Source organism: Ictidomys tridecemlineatus, chromosome 14 (genome assembly GCF_052094955.1).
Source record: "Ictidomys tridecemlineatus isolate mIctTri1 chromosome 14, mIctTri1.hap1, whole genome shotgun sequence".
NCBI classification, from domain to species: domain Eukaryota; kingdom Metazoa; phylum Chordata; class Mammalia; order Rodentia; family Sciuridae; genus Ictidomys; species Ictidomys tridecemlineatus.
Window position 1 is genome coordinate 52,047,489 of NC_135490.1, and position 14,685 is coordinate 52,062,173.

A 14,685-nucleotide genomic window follows, 5' to 3' on the forward strand; every position below is an offset into this window, starting at 1 on the left:
ACTTTATTATAGTAACTAAGAGCATGTAGTTGGAAGTTAAAGAGTGCTCGGATTAGAGTCATGAATCTGATGTTTGGAAAATTTCTTAAGATGGAGGTAAAGACAACGTCTATCTCATTTTTTTGTTATTCTTCTTCTAAAACAACTGGAAAAAGTGCACGTCACACAATGCTTAGCACACAGTACGCATTCAATAAGTGTTCACCGCATCTTTATCTGTTCTCTGTTTCTGTTGTGTTCTCCTTCTAAAACAAGGAACCTGCTTTCCTTTTTCAGGACTTCACTGCTCTATACTGCTTAGATTTATCAAACCAGAACCACGTCTTTTACTATTAGATTCTTTTAATAACTTAAAAAATGTCCTGCTGTATTTTGAGACAAGGCAGTGACAAGTTATTTATGGTTCCTGGCAACCATAAATAACTCACAGTCTGGTGGGGAGGAAAGAATCAAGACAGAACCAGAGTGTGATTTCTTGCCATGGCTTGGGCAGAAAGTCCCACCGAGGTCCTCTCCACCAGCCCATAGTTTGTACTGGCCCCAGGATCTGGTCCCATGGCAGAGTTTGTGCCTGTGCATTTCACAATGATGTGCTAGCAGCTAATGCCACAGGGAAACCCCTGACTGAATGCCTGGAGCTCCCTCCACTGGGGAAGCATCTCCTCTAACTCCTGACGCCTGTGCCTTCACAACAGCCCATGATGAGCTCCTCTCCCAAGGTCCTGTAAAGAAGTATATTTAGACACCTACAGTGTACACGCACCTCTCTCTCAAGCTTTCACCTTCCATTTGAAATTGCCTCTTCAATAGTGTGAAAATAAAATGCACAGCCTGCCCGGCCACCATGACAGATGAGCATGCAGAAGACTCAAAACACAAAAGGCCAAAGACTCCAGTTACTCTCTAAGATAAACTAAAGTCAAGCAAACAAACAAAACCTAGGGTTCTTCTTTCGGGTTCTAGTACCCCCAAATCTGTGACCCTTTCCTGCAGGTGAGTGACTCCCTAACAAAAATAGCGCTTTCCCTGTCTGCAATGCTGATGTGTAAAGATACAGATGTGAGAAAACTGCCATTTTTAAACTCATGCTTGGGCTAGTTGTAAATTTGATGATTCTGCTTGTAATACTGTGTAATTTTTTCCCTTTCATATACCTCTTGAATTTTTTGTTTGATAAGCTGATCCTTTTAAAGCCTGGTTTTTCTTGCAAATTTTTCTAATTCCTTTCTTTTCTGAGTCTCCCTCTAACAATAATGTATATTGATTTTTACTACAAATTCTGTTGACTAAAGCCTACATTATCTTCATCTTTCTAATTTCTATCCCTATCTTCCTACTTTCTACTCTCATCTTTCAGGCTTAAAGGCTTAAAGCCATCTTGGAACTTGCTCTCTCTCACTGCCTGCCTCAAAACAATAGCCAACTCCTGTCATTTCTCTGCAGTTTCCTACAGCAGACTTTCCCACAGCTACTACCTTTTCTCAGACATTTATTACTCTCTTCATGCTTGAATCATACTAGATACTAGGGGTTGATCTCTCTGCATCTAATCCCTCAGAAGGACTTGGGGTATATTATAATATAGGTTCAATTTTATCTCAAAGGCTGCTGCTAAGGAATAACTCTAAACCTCCTACCAAAAGAGAGTTCTCTAGGATATTCTAAGACAGCATTTGACTCCCATCTAATTTTTCCTTCTTCAACAAATTAACTCTAGTGCTTTCATCCCTATATCCTATGGCATAATTTTGAATTCCTAATCTTGTTCACTCATCTCTGAGTATGGAATGAGTACTGTAAGTCACTACTCAAAGCGTCTGGGATTAAAGAGGAGCTATGGAACTAATCATCACTGATTGAAAAAAAAAGGAAGAAAAAAAAAGAACTTAAACAAATTCTCTCTGAGGTAACTCGTGGCACACTCATCTTTAGAAGCCATAAAGAGATTAGATCCTTGATGTTCAGTTACATGCTCAAAGTCATACATCCAATAAGGGATAAGATGTGAATTTCAATCCAAGTTAGATGGTTCAAAGCTCATTCTCTTTATTGTATTTTCTCCACCTTTAAATGCCACCCTCATTTTTAGCTTGTATGGCACCTTGCATGTAGTTAGGTAAGAATTAGGCCAATGAAAAAAATGTGTAATTTGCAACAATGGGTGGTTAATGCTGGTCCTTTTTATTTGCATTCTCATCCAAAGATAGTACTGGTTATAAATCATGAGACTCTAAAAAGAACACATTTTACCTGGAGGTCAGGATCAGCCAAAGGTTTCTGGGCTCCCAGAGTAAAATGGTCTCTTTCTATGATCGTGTTGGTGAGCTGCAGTTTGGAGGCTGCTTTCCTATAAACTATTTCTTCCACAGTGTCTCGGCCAATCAGCCGGATCACTTTCACAGCCCTGTACGGGAGTCAAATGAAAGCAGTGTTTGAAGTCTGCAAAGCTGGGGAAAAAAGCATGCCAGGAAAATACACCCAAAAGGAAGCAAAACCAAATGCCACATTCAGGGAACAATGAAAAGGACACTGCTCATTGGGACCTGAGCATTTGTTAGAGAAATCTGGCCTCAACTTCTTCCTGAACTTTTCCCCAAAAGAGGAAGAGGAAGGAAGATGAAGTGACCACTATTGGGCCTTCATCTGTAGCCAGGATAACCCCTGGCAGGCATGTTACCTCAAGTCAAAGGGTAGCTGAACACAACTTTGTTTCCTCTTTGTGATACTGTGAATCAAACCCAGGAGAGCTTTACCATGAAGTTATAATCCTAGCCTTAAAAAAAAAAAGTTTTGAGACAGGGTTTAGGTAAGTTGCAAGGTTGGCTTTAAACTTGATCTTCCTGCTTGAGTCTCCCATGCTGATAATGATTACAGGCATGTGCACCCACTGGCTTTAACTTCATTTTTAAACTGAAATTTAGTTCATGAGAAACTTGAACTAAATAAATTCTAAGTTTCTTCTAATCATTTTGGAATTTAACTGTTCTTTTCAACAAAGTGAGTCTGAACTGATCATGGGACCACTGATCCCCCAACATAACTCTACAAGCCAGCAGCACAACGGGGTTCAAACCCAGTGGACTCTAACTCCAACGTGGCACTGTTGTCAGGACTACACGGTCCACCTTCCTCCCCAATCCACAGCTGCAAGCCAACAGAGCAGAAAGGTGCCAATGACTAACTCACTCACTTGTTCTGGCCAATTCGGTGAGCTCTGGCAGCTGCCCGCAAGTCATTTTGAGGATTAAAATCACTGTCAGAAAAAATAACAGTATCTGCTGCTTTTAAGTTCATGCCAACTCCACCTGAAAACCATACAAAAAAGGAGCATGATCAGCAACACACAAATAAGGAACTAGAAAACACACAAGGCAGGACTGGGTCCTACTGAAAATCTGAAATCAGTCCACTTGACTGGTTTCATCCTTCAAACTGAAATTTCTGCCCCAAACTTCAGGTTTTGACCACCTTACAGTGGTCAAAAGTGCTACCTCACCTTTCATTGCGTGAACTGGGAAAATTTAATTATCAAATATAACAGAATGAGAGGTAAGCAGAAGAAAAGGATGCTTAAGTTAATTGCACGAAGACATTTAATATTTGTTTGAAAACCTTGATTGGATTTTGCTTCAAACAGTCTGTGAATAAGGACACAAGTTCTTTCAGAAAACAGCTCCAAAAATAAGAGGTCTGGGGGCTGCAGTTGTAGCTCATACAATATGATAGGTCCTAGCTTAAGTAAGTTCTCTCGACTTTGTGATCTTTCATCCAATTTTTAAAAAATTACAGAAATGTCTTAGATGCCAAGGGCAAGGGTGGGAAAAAACAGAAGGTGGTAGACTCTACGGGGGAAAGGGGTAGATTCTCGACTTTCTTCAAAGGAATTCTCAAGAAATTTTATTCTAAGAAGAAACTAGGAAGAAAGGAGAAAGAGGCACAGGTGGAAAACAGTTTGATTTTTTTCCTGAAAGGGTAGGTGTATCAGGAAGCCCACGGGCACACAGTTTCAGGGAAGGGAAGAACCAGTCTCACATCATACCATGGGAAGACGCTGAGAGCTAAGGTTCTAGAAGAAAACTAGAGAGTTCCCACTGGTCTTTGACTAGGTTCTGAACACACACGCATTTTCTCCTTATTTTTCCATTAAAATGGTGAAATGTTTCATTTGTAAATGGCAAACACATTAAAATGTTTGCTTTGGCCTATGGGGGAAGAAAACTTCATTTGACAAAGAAAAGAAAATACTCTGAAAATGCTTTGAGATTTAATTAGCAAGTGACCTCACTCAGCACAGCACAGTCATTTGTCAGAAGCTTCTCTGGCTGTCCTTCCCCACCCCATCGCCACCCCTCCAATGCACACACTCTGTGTTATAGTGTGTTTTATGTTACCGAAAGGGCTCTTATATATAAATGTTTCCTTTCAAATACAAATAACTCTGACATGGTTACAGATGTTTAGCTTCCAATTAGCAGTAACCCTACACTCAAGAATGCCCCTCCTTTTGCTCCTGACCTTTTGCAAATGATGATTTCCCAAAGGAATCTGGCATCCATACAGGAGAAAGAATGGAAAGTGGGAAAAGTGCCAGAACTTTCTGCTTTCAGATACCCTATACTAGGGTACTCTCTAAACCCCATAACCTGGTTAAAAAGCAAAACAGAACTGCTCAAAAGGTAATGTAATTGCCAAAGAAGAAAGAAGCCATTTTTTAAAGTAATATTTAATTAAATGACATTAATTATAAAGCAATGATTAAATGTAATTTCAAATTTCCTTCTAGTACAAATTGTTTAAATGGAAGGTTAGATGATAGTTGGATTTACATATATATATATATATATATATATATATATATATATATATATATATATATATATACACTAAGCAAAAACACATTTCCAGGTTACCATTTTGCAAGCTATTGAGAGGAGGGAGCTGGAGTAGTGAGAAAATTTAGAACCTAGTGACTACCAGGATAAAAAATTGGAACATCTGGGTTTTCACTCTGCTTTGGACACTGAGTTTTTTGAGTTGGCAAGTCCCAGTAACCTCTGAGTCTCAGTCCAGTTGAGAGGCGTGCAGTAATCTACATCCAGCCCTTTGATGTGCTCTCCAGGAAGCACTCCAAGAAGGTACTTTGAAAACACAAAGTTGTTTCGATGCACTGTGCCCATGGCTTGCAAAGTGCTAACACACTGCTGAACTGCTGGCCTCTAGGTAGCCCCAAAGAGAGATTTAAAATCATGGGGTAATTCTACATTGTTTTAAAAAGATATGATAATAAACTGATGACATGAAGACAAACAGATTCTTTTTTTGTCCTCTATTAACAATGATGAGGAAGAGTTTCCAGCCTCTGTTTGTGCTGCACTGCTGGGGGTTGAACTCAGGACCTCACACCTGCCAGGCAAGTACCACTGAGCTATATCCCCTGCCCATCTACAGCCTTTCTGAAAAAAAGAATACCTTCCATCTCCCAGACTCCACTTCTTCTGTAAAGTAAAGCAAACAAATTGAGGTCTTGAAGGTCTTATAAACTTTTATCATTGTCTGAAAATCATTTCCTCAATAGCCCTGTGTGTACTCTAAGACCGTTCTGGGCATCTACAAAGCCTACAAGACATGCAGATACTAATGCCTTTCAACTTCTAGTCTCTCACTCCAATAAATTCATTCCATGTTCACTTTATGTATTTATTTAAGATGTGGTTTTGCTATGTTGCCCAGTTTGGCCTTGACTTTCTGGGCTCAAGTGATCCTCTTGCCTCTAGCCGGGAACACAGGCCTGTGTAACCACACCTGGCCCAATGTTCATTTTAATCACATATTTGTTATCCTGGCATTGTGTGACAAGAAAAATGATGTATTTTTAATTACAATACTTGTATTCTGCAATTGTATAGTTCTTGGCAGTTTATGAGATGCCTGTATACCTGTAATCTCTTTACTATGCAACATTCCTGTAGGACAAGAGGGAATTAACAGGTGAAAAATAAGATAAAAATCAGGAAGGTTAGGTAGACCCCCTGCCAGGATGTGTAAGCAGCAGTGCCCAGGACAGAATTGTGATCCATGGCTCCAAGGGAGAGTTCCTTGGCTACCCCAAGCTGTTGCTCACAACAGGAAGTTAAGAAAGCATAAAAGTATCTACCAGATATAAAAACACACGCTCATGCCAGGGGCAGTGGCACTCATCTATAATCCCAGCAGCTTGGGAGGCTGAGGCAGGAGGATCCAAGTTCAAAGCCAGCCTCAGCAACAGCAAGGGACTAAGCAACTCAGTGAGACCCTGTCTCTAAATAAAATACAAAATAGGGCTGGGGATGTGACTCAGTGGTCGAGTGCCCCTGAGTTCAATCCACCTTCCCAAACACATACACACACATTCATTTACAAGAATATGGAAAATCTCCAAATAAGTTCAGTTTTTTATAAACATTTTCAGGATTATGAAAACACACTGGAGCCTAATATAAACTATGGACTTCCTCAAAAGAGAGACTTATGAACATGTATATGTACACACACACACACACACACACACACACACACTTTCCCATATAGTTTATCCAGGTCAAGAATCCCCAGATTCTTTAGCACACACTGGATGGCCACACAGTGTGGCAGTCAGGTGTGTGCTCTATTTCATGTGATATAACAATGGAATTAGGACACTGCTCACGGGGAACCACTAGCTCAGGGAATACATGCTGGTCACAAATCTGTGGTACCCACAGAGACACACATGCTATGGAGAAGGATAACAAAGGGAAGTGGGAGAGAGAGTTGGAATGGCTTTCTGGAGGAGAGAGTACCAAGGTATATATCATCCTTCCAACCTTTGTACCTAACACTTCAGATACCAGGCAAGTTTAGAATGCAGTATTCTGAGCACAGGAAAACTATTCTGCCGAGACCATTCTAATTTCCCCTTTCACAGGGCGCAGCGGAGTACTTATAAGGTGTTTCCCCTTGTACATTCACCCTTTGAATTGTTCCTTTCCTAAAGAATTCAAAGGTTAAGTGGCTGCAGAGCACCAAAAGTGTTTCTGCCCACCCAACCTATAGGGAGATCCGCTAAGTACCCACAGGAACCTCAGTCTTTGAAAGTCTTAGTTGGTTTCAGGCTCTAGCCAATATCCTCTTCGACTCTTCCTCACTAACATAATTATTAATGCTCCCCTGGTTCCTCCTTAATCCAAGACCCTACCTCCAGTGCTGAGCTTTGATTTTTAGGCTATACTCTCTATATAGTAGAGGTCCCCAAAGTTCAGATGATGATGGACAGGAGCCTCGACTTAATGAAAGTTAGCACTTTGGGAGCTGAGCTGAGTTCAAATAAGCTGTGTCTGACTACCCTCACGATACCTACTGAGGGAATTCAAGAATGCCTGATCATTAATATTTCTCATATGGTATGGCTGCCTGGTTTTGGGAAATGGTCACCCACTGGCAACCCACAATTGGGATGACCCTTTTGCTGAAGGTAGGGTAAGACTAAGCAGCCTCCTGGTCATACTGCTCATTTTGGTTTTTGTTTGTTTTTTAAAAAAACTTTCTTCCTATATTTATTTTGTCAAGCCAACTACCGTTTAATCTGTAATTCCCTGAACACTTGCAATGAATGTCCTTTCACCCTTGCATCCTTGGGAAACATCTCATCTGAACTCTGCTAAGGAATGACCTCAGAGTCAATTACTGTGCAGGTACTGCACTTGAACAGTTGGCTTTCAGAGCAGGGGAGGACTCATCTACCTTTCCCACAGTATCCCTCGGGCCATCATGTCTACTAGAATGAAATAATCTTGAGAGCAGAAACAGGATCTTCATAGAGCACACAGGACAGGAGTCAAGAACATGTTCTGGAATCCAGCAGACCTAAGTTTAAATCCAAGTCCTACCACTTACTACTGTGTGACCCTGTACAAGCGAGTAAACTTTCTAAATTCTTTATATACCACATAGGGCCTTGTAAAAATTAAATGAGATAAAGCATGTAAAACACAATGCCTATCAGACAGTGATCAAAAAGTGGTAGCTATTATCAAATCTAGTAAGTGGAATAATGTGAAAACTTAAAACCTCCATTAACATATATACACTCTCTCTATTTTTCTCCAGTGTTCTGTCTCAACAACTGTCCAGGAAACAGCCCTGCCTGTACCAAAGAGGCTCTTCATGCTTACTACACCTACCCTTCTCCCTCCTCACCAAATGAGCTGCAACAAGGGGCAGGAAGCTGGGGTTTCTTTGGCACCTACTGACTATTCTCTGGGTTCAGAGTCCAAATCTATTTTCTGTTGATTCTGGTGATATTCCACCAGACTTCTTTTTCATGTGGTTTAAATCTTGTATTGAGGAAAGCATGTGCTTTTAAAAGCATGTGTATATACATATACATGTATAAAAAAGAGAAATACTAAAAAAAATGTTTGTATCTAGTGAATGTGAAAAGGCAGTCATTCTCTGTGTTTTGGTACTATTAACCATGTTGCAATTCCGGGCATCCCTAAAACCATTCTCTGCATTCTTGGAGAATACAGCAATGGTCAAGGTTGCTAGATTCTCTACTTGTCCTTCCTAGACCCATTTTCAAGTCATCAAAAGATCTACCACCACCTGAACTAATTGCTCCTTTCCTGTAACTCAAAAAAGTTGCATTTACTGTAATTGTGCACTCTGCACAGCTCATGAATTTCCTTATTTAAATATATTTCTTAGAAAAGCAGTGGGTTCAGGACTTTTCAAGTTTGATTTTCTAAAGCCCTTCATTTGGGTATTAAGGGGAAAGTAAGAACAGTAGAGAGTACTGAGCTAAAAACTGTACATCTCCAGAAGTCTGGGTGGAAAGCCTTCTAGATCTAACAAACAAAATAAAGCAAAAATTATTATGCTTTTGGGGCTGGGATTGTGTCTCAGTGGTAGAGCGCTTGCCTAGCACAGGCGGGACCTGCGTTCAATCCCCAGCATCACATAAAAATAAAGGCATTGTGTTGTGTCCATCTACACCTAAAAAAATAAATATTAAAAAACAAAACAAAACAAAAAAAAACCTATTATGCTTTTGAGGTAGAATGTTTAGTGTAAATCTCTGGACCTACCAAGTAGCTCAAAAGTAATACTGATCTTTAAAAATTAAGACTCTTCATCATGTTAAAACCTTTCTAAAGTATACTTTTATGGCAGTGACATTTTATGCTGACAATAATAAGCCATGATAGAATATTTTAAAACTTCAGTGCATGACCAATTGGGACAAGCTAAACAGCAGCCTGGGCCTTAGCAGATGCATGATTTTGAGGCCACCTTGACTCTGGCTCTCAGTTACCAAGGCTTTTGTCCAGGCTGATCTGCCACAGAATATAAATTCTAGGCTATGAAAATGGAGCTGCCAGGAGCTGGGAAGTGGTTTCCATCACCTTGATATATCTCTCTCTTTTTTAAAAATTAATTAATTTATTTTAATTGGATATATATGACAGAAGAATGCATTTGGATTCATTGTACACAATTGCAACACAACTTCACATTTCTATGGTTATACATAATGTAGCAAGAACTGGGCACAACACTCAGCCACATAATGTGGCAAGGACACAAGGTCACAGAGATAATGGCTGCTAGCATTCATGCCATTCCTTTTAGTGCAAGAAAATAAAGTAAGGGAATTTTTCCACCAAAGAAAGGGAAAGGTTTACAGTGTGGTAGTTATTTTTAAAAGCTTTTGGAAGAATGTGCTTTAATTATTTAGAATTACAGCCAGGGGCTGGGGGTGTAGCTCAGGAGGTAGAGCACTTGCCTAGTATGTGCAAGGCCATGGGTTTAATCCCCAGTATGGGGGCTGGATAAAAAGCCACAAAACAGAATTACAACCAGGTATAGTGAAACATACCTGTAATCCTATCTATTCAGGAGAATTATGCAGGAGGATAGCAAATTCAAGAGCAGCTGAGGAAACATAGAGAAACCTGTCTCAAGCTCAGTGGAAGAGCACTTGCCTAGTATGCCAAGGCTCTGGTTTCAACCCCCAGTACCCACCCCACACACAGAAAATCGGAATTACTAATATTCCTTCTCCTCCTTCTTCTTCCTTTTTCTTTGTGCAGAATTGGGAATTGAACCCAGGGGCACTCTACCACTGAGCTGCATCCCCAACACTTTTTGTTGTGTTGTTATTGTTGTTTTGCAGTAAGGGAGATTGAACCCAGGTGTGTCTTACCTCTGAGCTACTTCCCTGCTCCTTTTTACTTTATATTTTGAGACAAGATCTCACCAAATAGCCCAGGTTGGCCTCGTACTTGTGAACTTCCCACCTCAACCTCCAGAGATCCTGAGATTATAGGCATGTGCCTAGCATGATGCCCACTGTGTCAAATATTTCTTAAATAAATGAAAGAATGCATGATTTCTGTATATTAATCCCTTATTACTTATTCTTATCAAAACAGAGATGAAGTATGAAAATTATGTTTCATTTAAATTTTTCATCATTTTTTGCCTAGACAACAACAAATGCAATTTTGAAAATAAATCCATTGGTTATCATGGGGTGATACTTTTAAGTATTTTATCCCACTTTTATACTCAGATAAACCCTATACAACAAGTACACAACATTATATAAATATATGTTGGTTTTTCACTTTAGTGGGAACATGTACAAAATGATGAGTCCAAATAAAACATAACCACAACCAAATAAAAGGCCTTATACTGATTTCTTTCTGTCATGACTGTGGATGTGGAATCCTTTACAAGCAATTTAGCCCACTAATTCCAATGGTTAGAATTCGTATTTGCAGACCCCATTCACAATGAATTGACAGCCTAAATATGTTTTCTACCAATCCAATTAGTCTTTAACAAAACAAAGCCTTACAGCTTTATAAAGTACTACCTTTTAAAAGGCAAATCAGTCACAGGACTTTGAGCCAAAGGCATCCACCAAATTGTAATCTTTCTTCAAAATATAGAACCCATATCATACTGGGCTAGGTTCCACAAAGGATTTGGCAATGTCCCCTGCTGTCCTCTATCATCATTGATCACTTCAGGTCAAATTACCCTTCAGTCACTTGAAGTATCATATTTATTTAGAGAGAAGTTCAAAATGCCTGAATAAAAATCTTTAATATTTTTAATGAAAAGCAAAGATAAACATAGGTCAGAATCTTCATGGGCTTAGGAAAAAATAATAAGTCATCAGCTTTAAGGGACTATTTTGGTCATGTGAAACCTTCTCATGAAGCAGAAACACATGGTTCACTTTGTGTCTCTTTTAAGTGAGATTACTTTTGCAACATCCTAAAATTAAAATATTAGTCCTCTCATATTCCCTTCTGTAAAAGGTTATTTTAGGAGAAGTGATCTCTACAGTTTCCTTCAATAACAAGATCCTATAAATCAATGGGCATTTAAACAGTCCAGGCAGATGGCTATCTTTTTTTTTTTTATTCTCACATATCTTCATGGTCTCTCTTGACTTGTTCCATTGCTTAATCTCATAATAATGTTGATGCTGATAATAAAAATTTTATGCCTAACACTAACCATACTCAATCTCCTTATAGTTGGAGCCAACATCCTCCAGTTTGGGCAATCTGTGGAGTTGGAGAACAAATGACCAGTGTTTTCTACATACAGGAAAACCTTTCATTAGCTCTACTGGAATCCTGTCATTAAAGCACCCCTGACTCTTCCCATCCAAGGGCCACAACAACCCAAGTCCTTTAATCACAGAAAACCTCCTCTCTAGAATCTAGTTAATTATTTTACCTCTACAGAGAGTTGAATTAATCTGTCCAATACCATCAGCAAAAACAATGATTGGTGCTACTGCTGGATGAGAGAAATTTGAGCATTTCTTTTAATATGATTGCTCTGTAGAGATTGCAATTGTTTTTGCTGAAGTTAATTAATGCCCCGAATGACCTTCCTCATATTTCGTAGCAACACTTCAAGCTAAAATCAGAAAGAATTACTTTTTAAAAATCATAAAGTACAGGAAAAGTCTTGAAAAATCCCAAGAAATTGCACTTTTTTTTTTGCCTGGAAAAAATAGCACAAAAGAGCAAGGGATACTAAGATGTTAGCAAGAGACCCATCCCAGGGAAGATATCTTCTCTCAAATGAAAACTTCAGTTAGGTAAACTGAGTCATACTTCTGCATGCCTACAGTATCCCAAATAGACTACAGCCAGCCCTTTTTAAAATAAGTCCAGGGAAAGTTTTACATCCTCCTTTGGTTGACCCATGCCCACGTTTAGACTGCCACAGTCAAAAAGTACTTCCTTCTGTGTAAGTAGACTCCTTCTTGCTATAATTTAATTTTGTTTTTCTGGTTCTACATGCCAGAGAAATAAATGAATCTATGCCTAAAAGACTTGGTCCCAGAATACACTCAAAATAACAAAACAAACAACCCAGTTAAAAAAAAATGGGTCAGGGGCTGGGGATGTGGCTCAAGCGGTAGCATGCTCACCTGGCATGCATGCGGCCCGGGTTCAATCCTCAGCACCACATACCAACAAAGATGTTGTGTCCACCGAGAACTGAAAAATAAATAGTAAAAATTCTCTCTCTCTCTCTCCTCTCTCACTCTTTCTTTAAAAAAAAAATGGGTCAAAGCTCTGAACAGACACTTCAACAAAGAAGATATATGGATGGAACATAAACACATGTAAAAGATGCTCAAGATCCCCAGTTGTTTGGGAAGTTCAAATTAATACCCCAAGTAGACATAACTACATACTCACTAGAAAGGCTAAAATGAAAAACATCGAGCACACGAAGTGTTGGCTAGGACATGGAACAACTGGAACTCTCATACTCTGTTGGTGGGAATGTAAAATAATACAGTCACCTTGGAAAACAAATTGTTCAATTTCTTAAAAAGTTAAACATACACCAACCATATAGTTCACCCATTCCACTTCTGTATGTTTACTCTAGAGAAATGAAAGCATGTCTAGAATATGACTTGTACATGAAATCTTCATAGCAACTCATTTATAATGGTCCCAAATTGGATACAAGATAAATGTCTAAAATGGTTGAGTACATAAATAAACAGTTGAGTACATAAGTAAATATATGGTAGATCAATATGATGGAATTCTATTTGATGATAAAAAGAAAAAAAATTCATGGGTACTTGTAACAAATGGCTGAATCTCAAAATAATTAGGCTGAGTGAAAAAGTCAGACAAAATAGAACGCGTACTGTATGATTTAATTTACATGAAATACAAAGAAGTGCAAATTAACTTAGAGTGACAGAACCTGGAACAGCCAATGCCAGCAATGGAGTGGCTGTGTAAGGACTACAAAGGGTGAAGGATATGTTCACTATCTTGACGATGGTGATGGTTTTAGGTTGTATATAAACTTATCAAACTATACATTTTAAACATGTGCAGTGTATGTCAGACCTCACTGAAACTGTTCTTAAAGAAAATCCTATCATATCCACTAGAAAAGTTGAGGTATAATCCTGTCTTCTTTTCTCTTCTCTTCCTCTAGCCCTATCTCTGGAACATCCTGTCTTCTCTCCCTCAGATTAAACAAGTCCAGTTATTTCTTTTAAACTTTTCCAACCAGAATTAACTTTTCCTTGTGCTCTCTTAAAAAATCAAATCAATAAATACTTAAGTCCTAATAATCACATAAGAACTAAAAACCAAAAATGTTTTTAGGACAATGTTCTGAAGCTTCCACATGCTCTCTTCTAGACAATCTCAGAGAGATTAAGTAACTTGCCCAAGCTCATAAAGGAAGTGAGTGAACAAGCTGGATTCAAAGTCAGGTGCCTCTAACTCAAAAGCCTACACTAGGAGCTGGGGTTGTGGCTTAGCGGTAGAGCGCCCGCCTAGTATATGTGAGGCCCTGGTTTCCATCCTTAGCACCACACAAAAATAAATAAATAAAATAAAGGTATTATGTACAACTAAAGAAAGAAAGAAAGAAAGAAAGCCTACACTAATATTGAAACTGATGCACTCCAATTCTAAGGCATTTTTACCATCAAAGAATTGAGCAATAATATATATTAAAAAAAATTCAGCTGTATTACTTTTAAGTGTACATACAACTCAAATTATTCAACCAAGAGATGCCAAATCTGATGGACCGTCTTCAATAAACTCATCTGCATTTGGTGGTACAATTTTCCATGTGAGCTATTAAGGTAAAACAGATTTTCTCTTCTTCTTGAGTAGATTAAACCAGTTTTATATATTAAACACCCCCCAAAGTTGCCTTTTCCATAGCAAAAAGGTAACTTTGATTCAAACCAGTTTGAATCATCCCAAATTCTGAAAAAACCAAGCCAAATCAGTGACTGTCCTCACTGGATATAGTCCAAATGAATGCACAATGGAAACAGCTGTGCAAAGTCCAAAGATGAAACAAAAATGAGCACACACACGTACCCTGCCACTAATTTAAAATGTACTAGTGTTACAAGTATACAGTTTCAGTGGTGGTGTTATCTTTGTTCAGAAGCATGGTACATTATTGTAAAGCTGAAGCTATCTAGCATTTAATTAGGTTACTAATTATGGGGAGACTCATATTACCTTCAAGTCTTTTCCTGGATTGTGACCATGCCTTAATGTATTAATTTCATGATGACTATATTTTAAGATGGGGCACATTTAAATGCAGAGTACTGGTCACATTCTC

At 38.8% G+C, this 14,685-nt stretch overlaps 1 protein-coding gene across 6 annotated transcripts in view; it reads right to left on the minus strand.

The window, feature by feature from the left end:
• LOC144370411 (uncharacterized) overlaps positions 1 to 14,685 on the minus strand; it is a 156,993-nt gene that overhangs the window by 62,033 nt on the left and 80,275 nt on the right. For 5 of the 6 annotated variants that reach the window (XM_078031143.1, XM_078031148.1, XM_078031147.1 and 2 more), the window contains 2 exons: positions 3,191 to 3,305; positions 2,251 to 2,404 (listed from right to left, as the gene is read on the minus strand). In XM_078031143.1, the coding sequence (XP_077887269.1) occupies positions 2,251 to 2,404; positions 3,191 to 3,305 (269 nt within the window). Of the gene's footprint in view, positions 1 to 2,250; positions 2,405 to 3,190; positions 3,306 to 12,484; positions 12,555 to 12,758; positions 12,834 to 14,685 lie in introns of all 6 variants that reach the window. The other variant, XM_078031144.1, reaches the window with a different exon arrangement.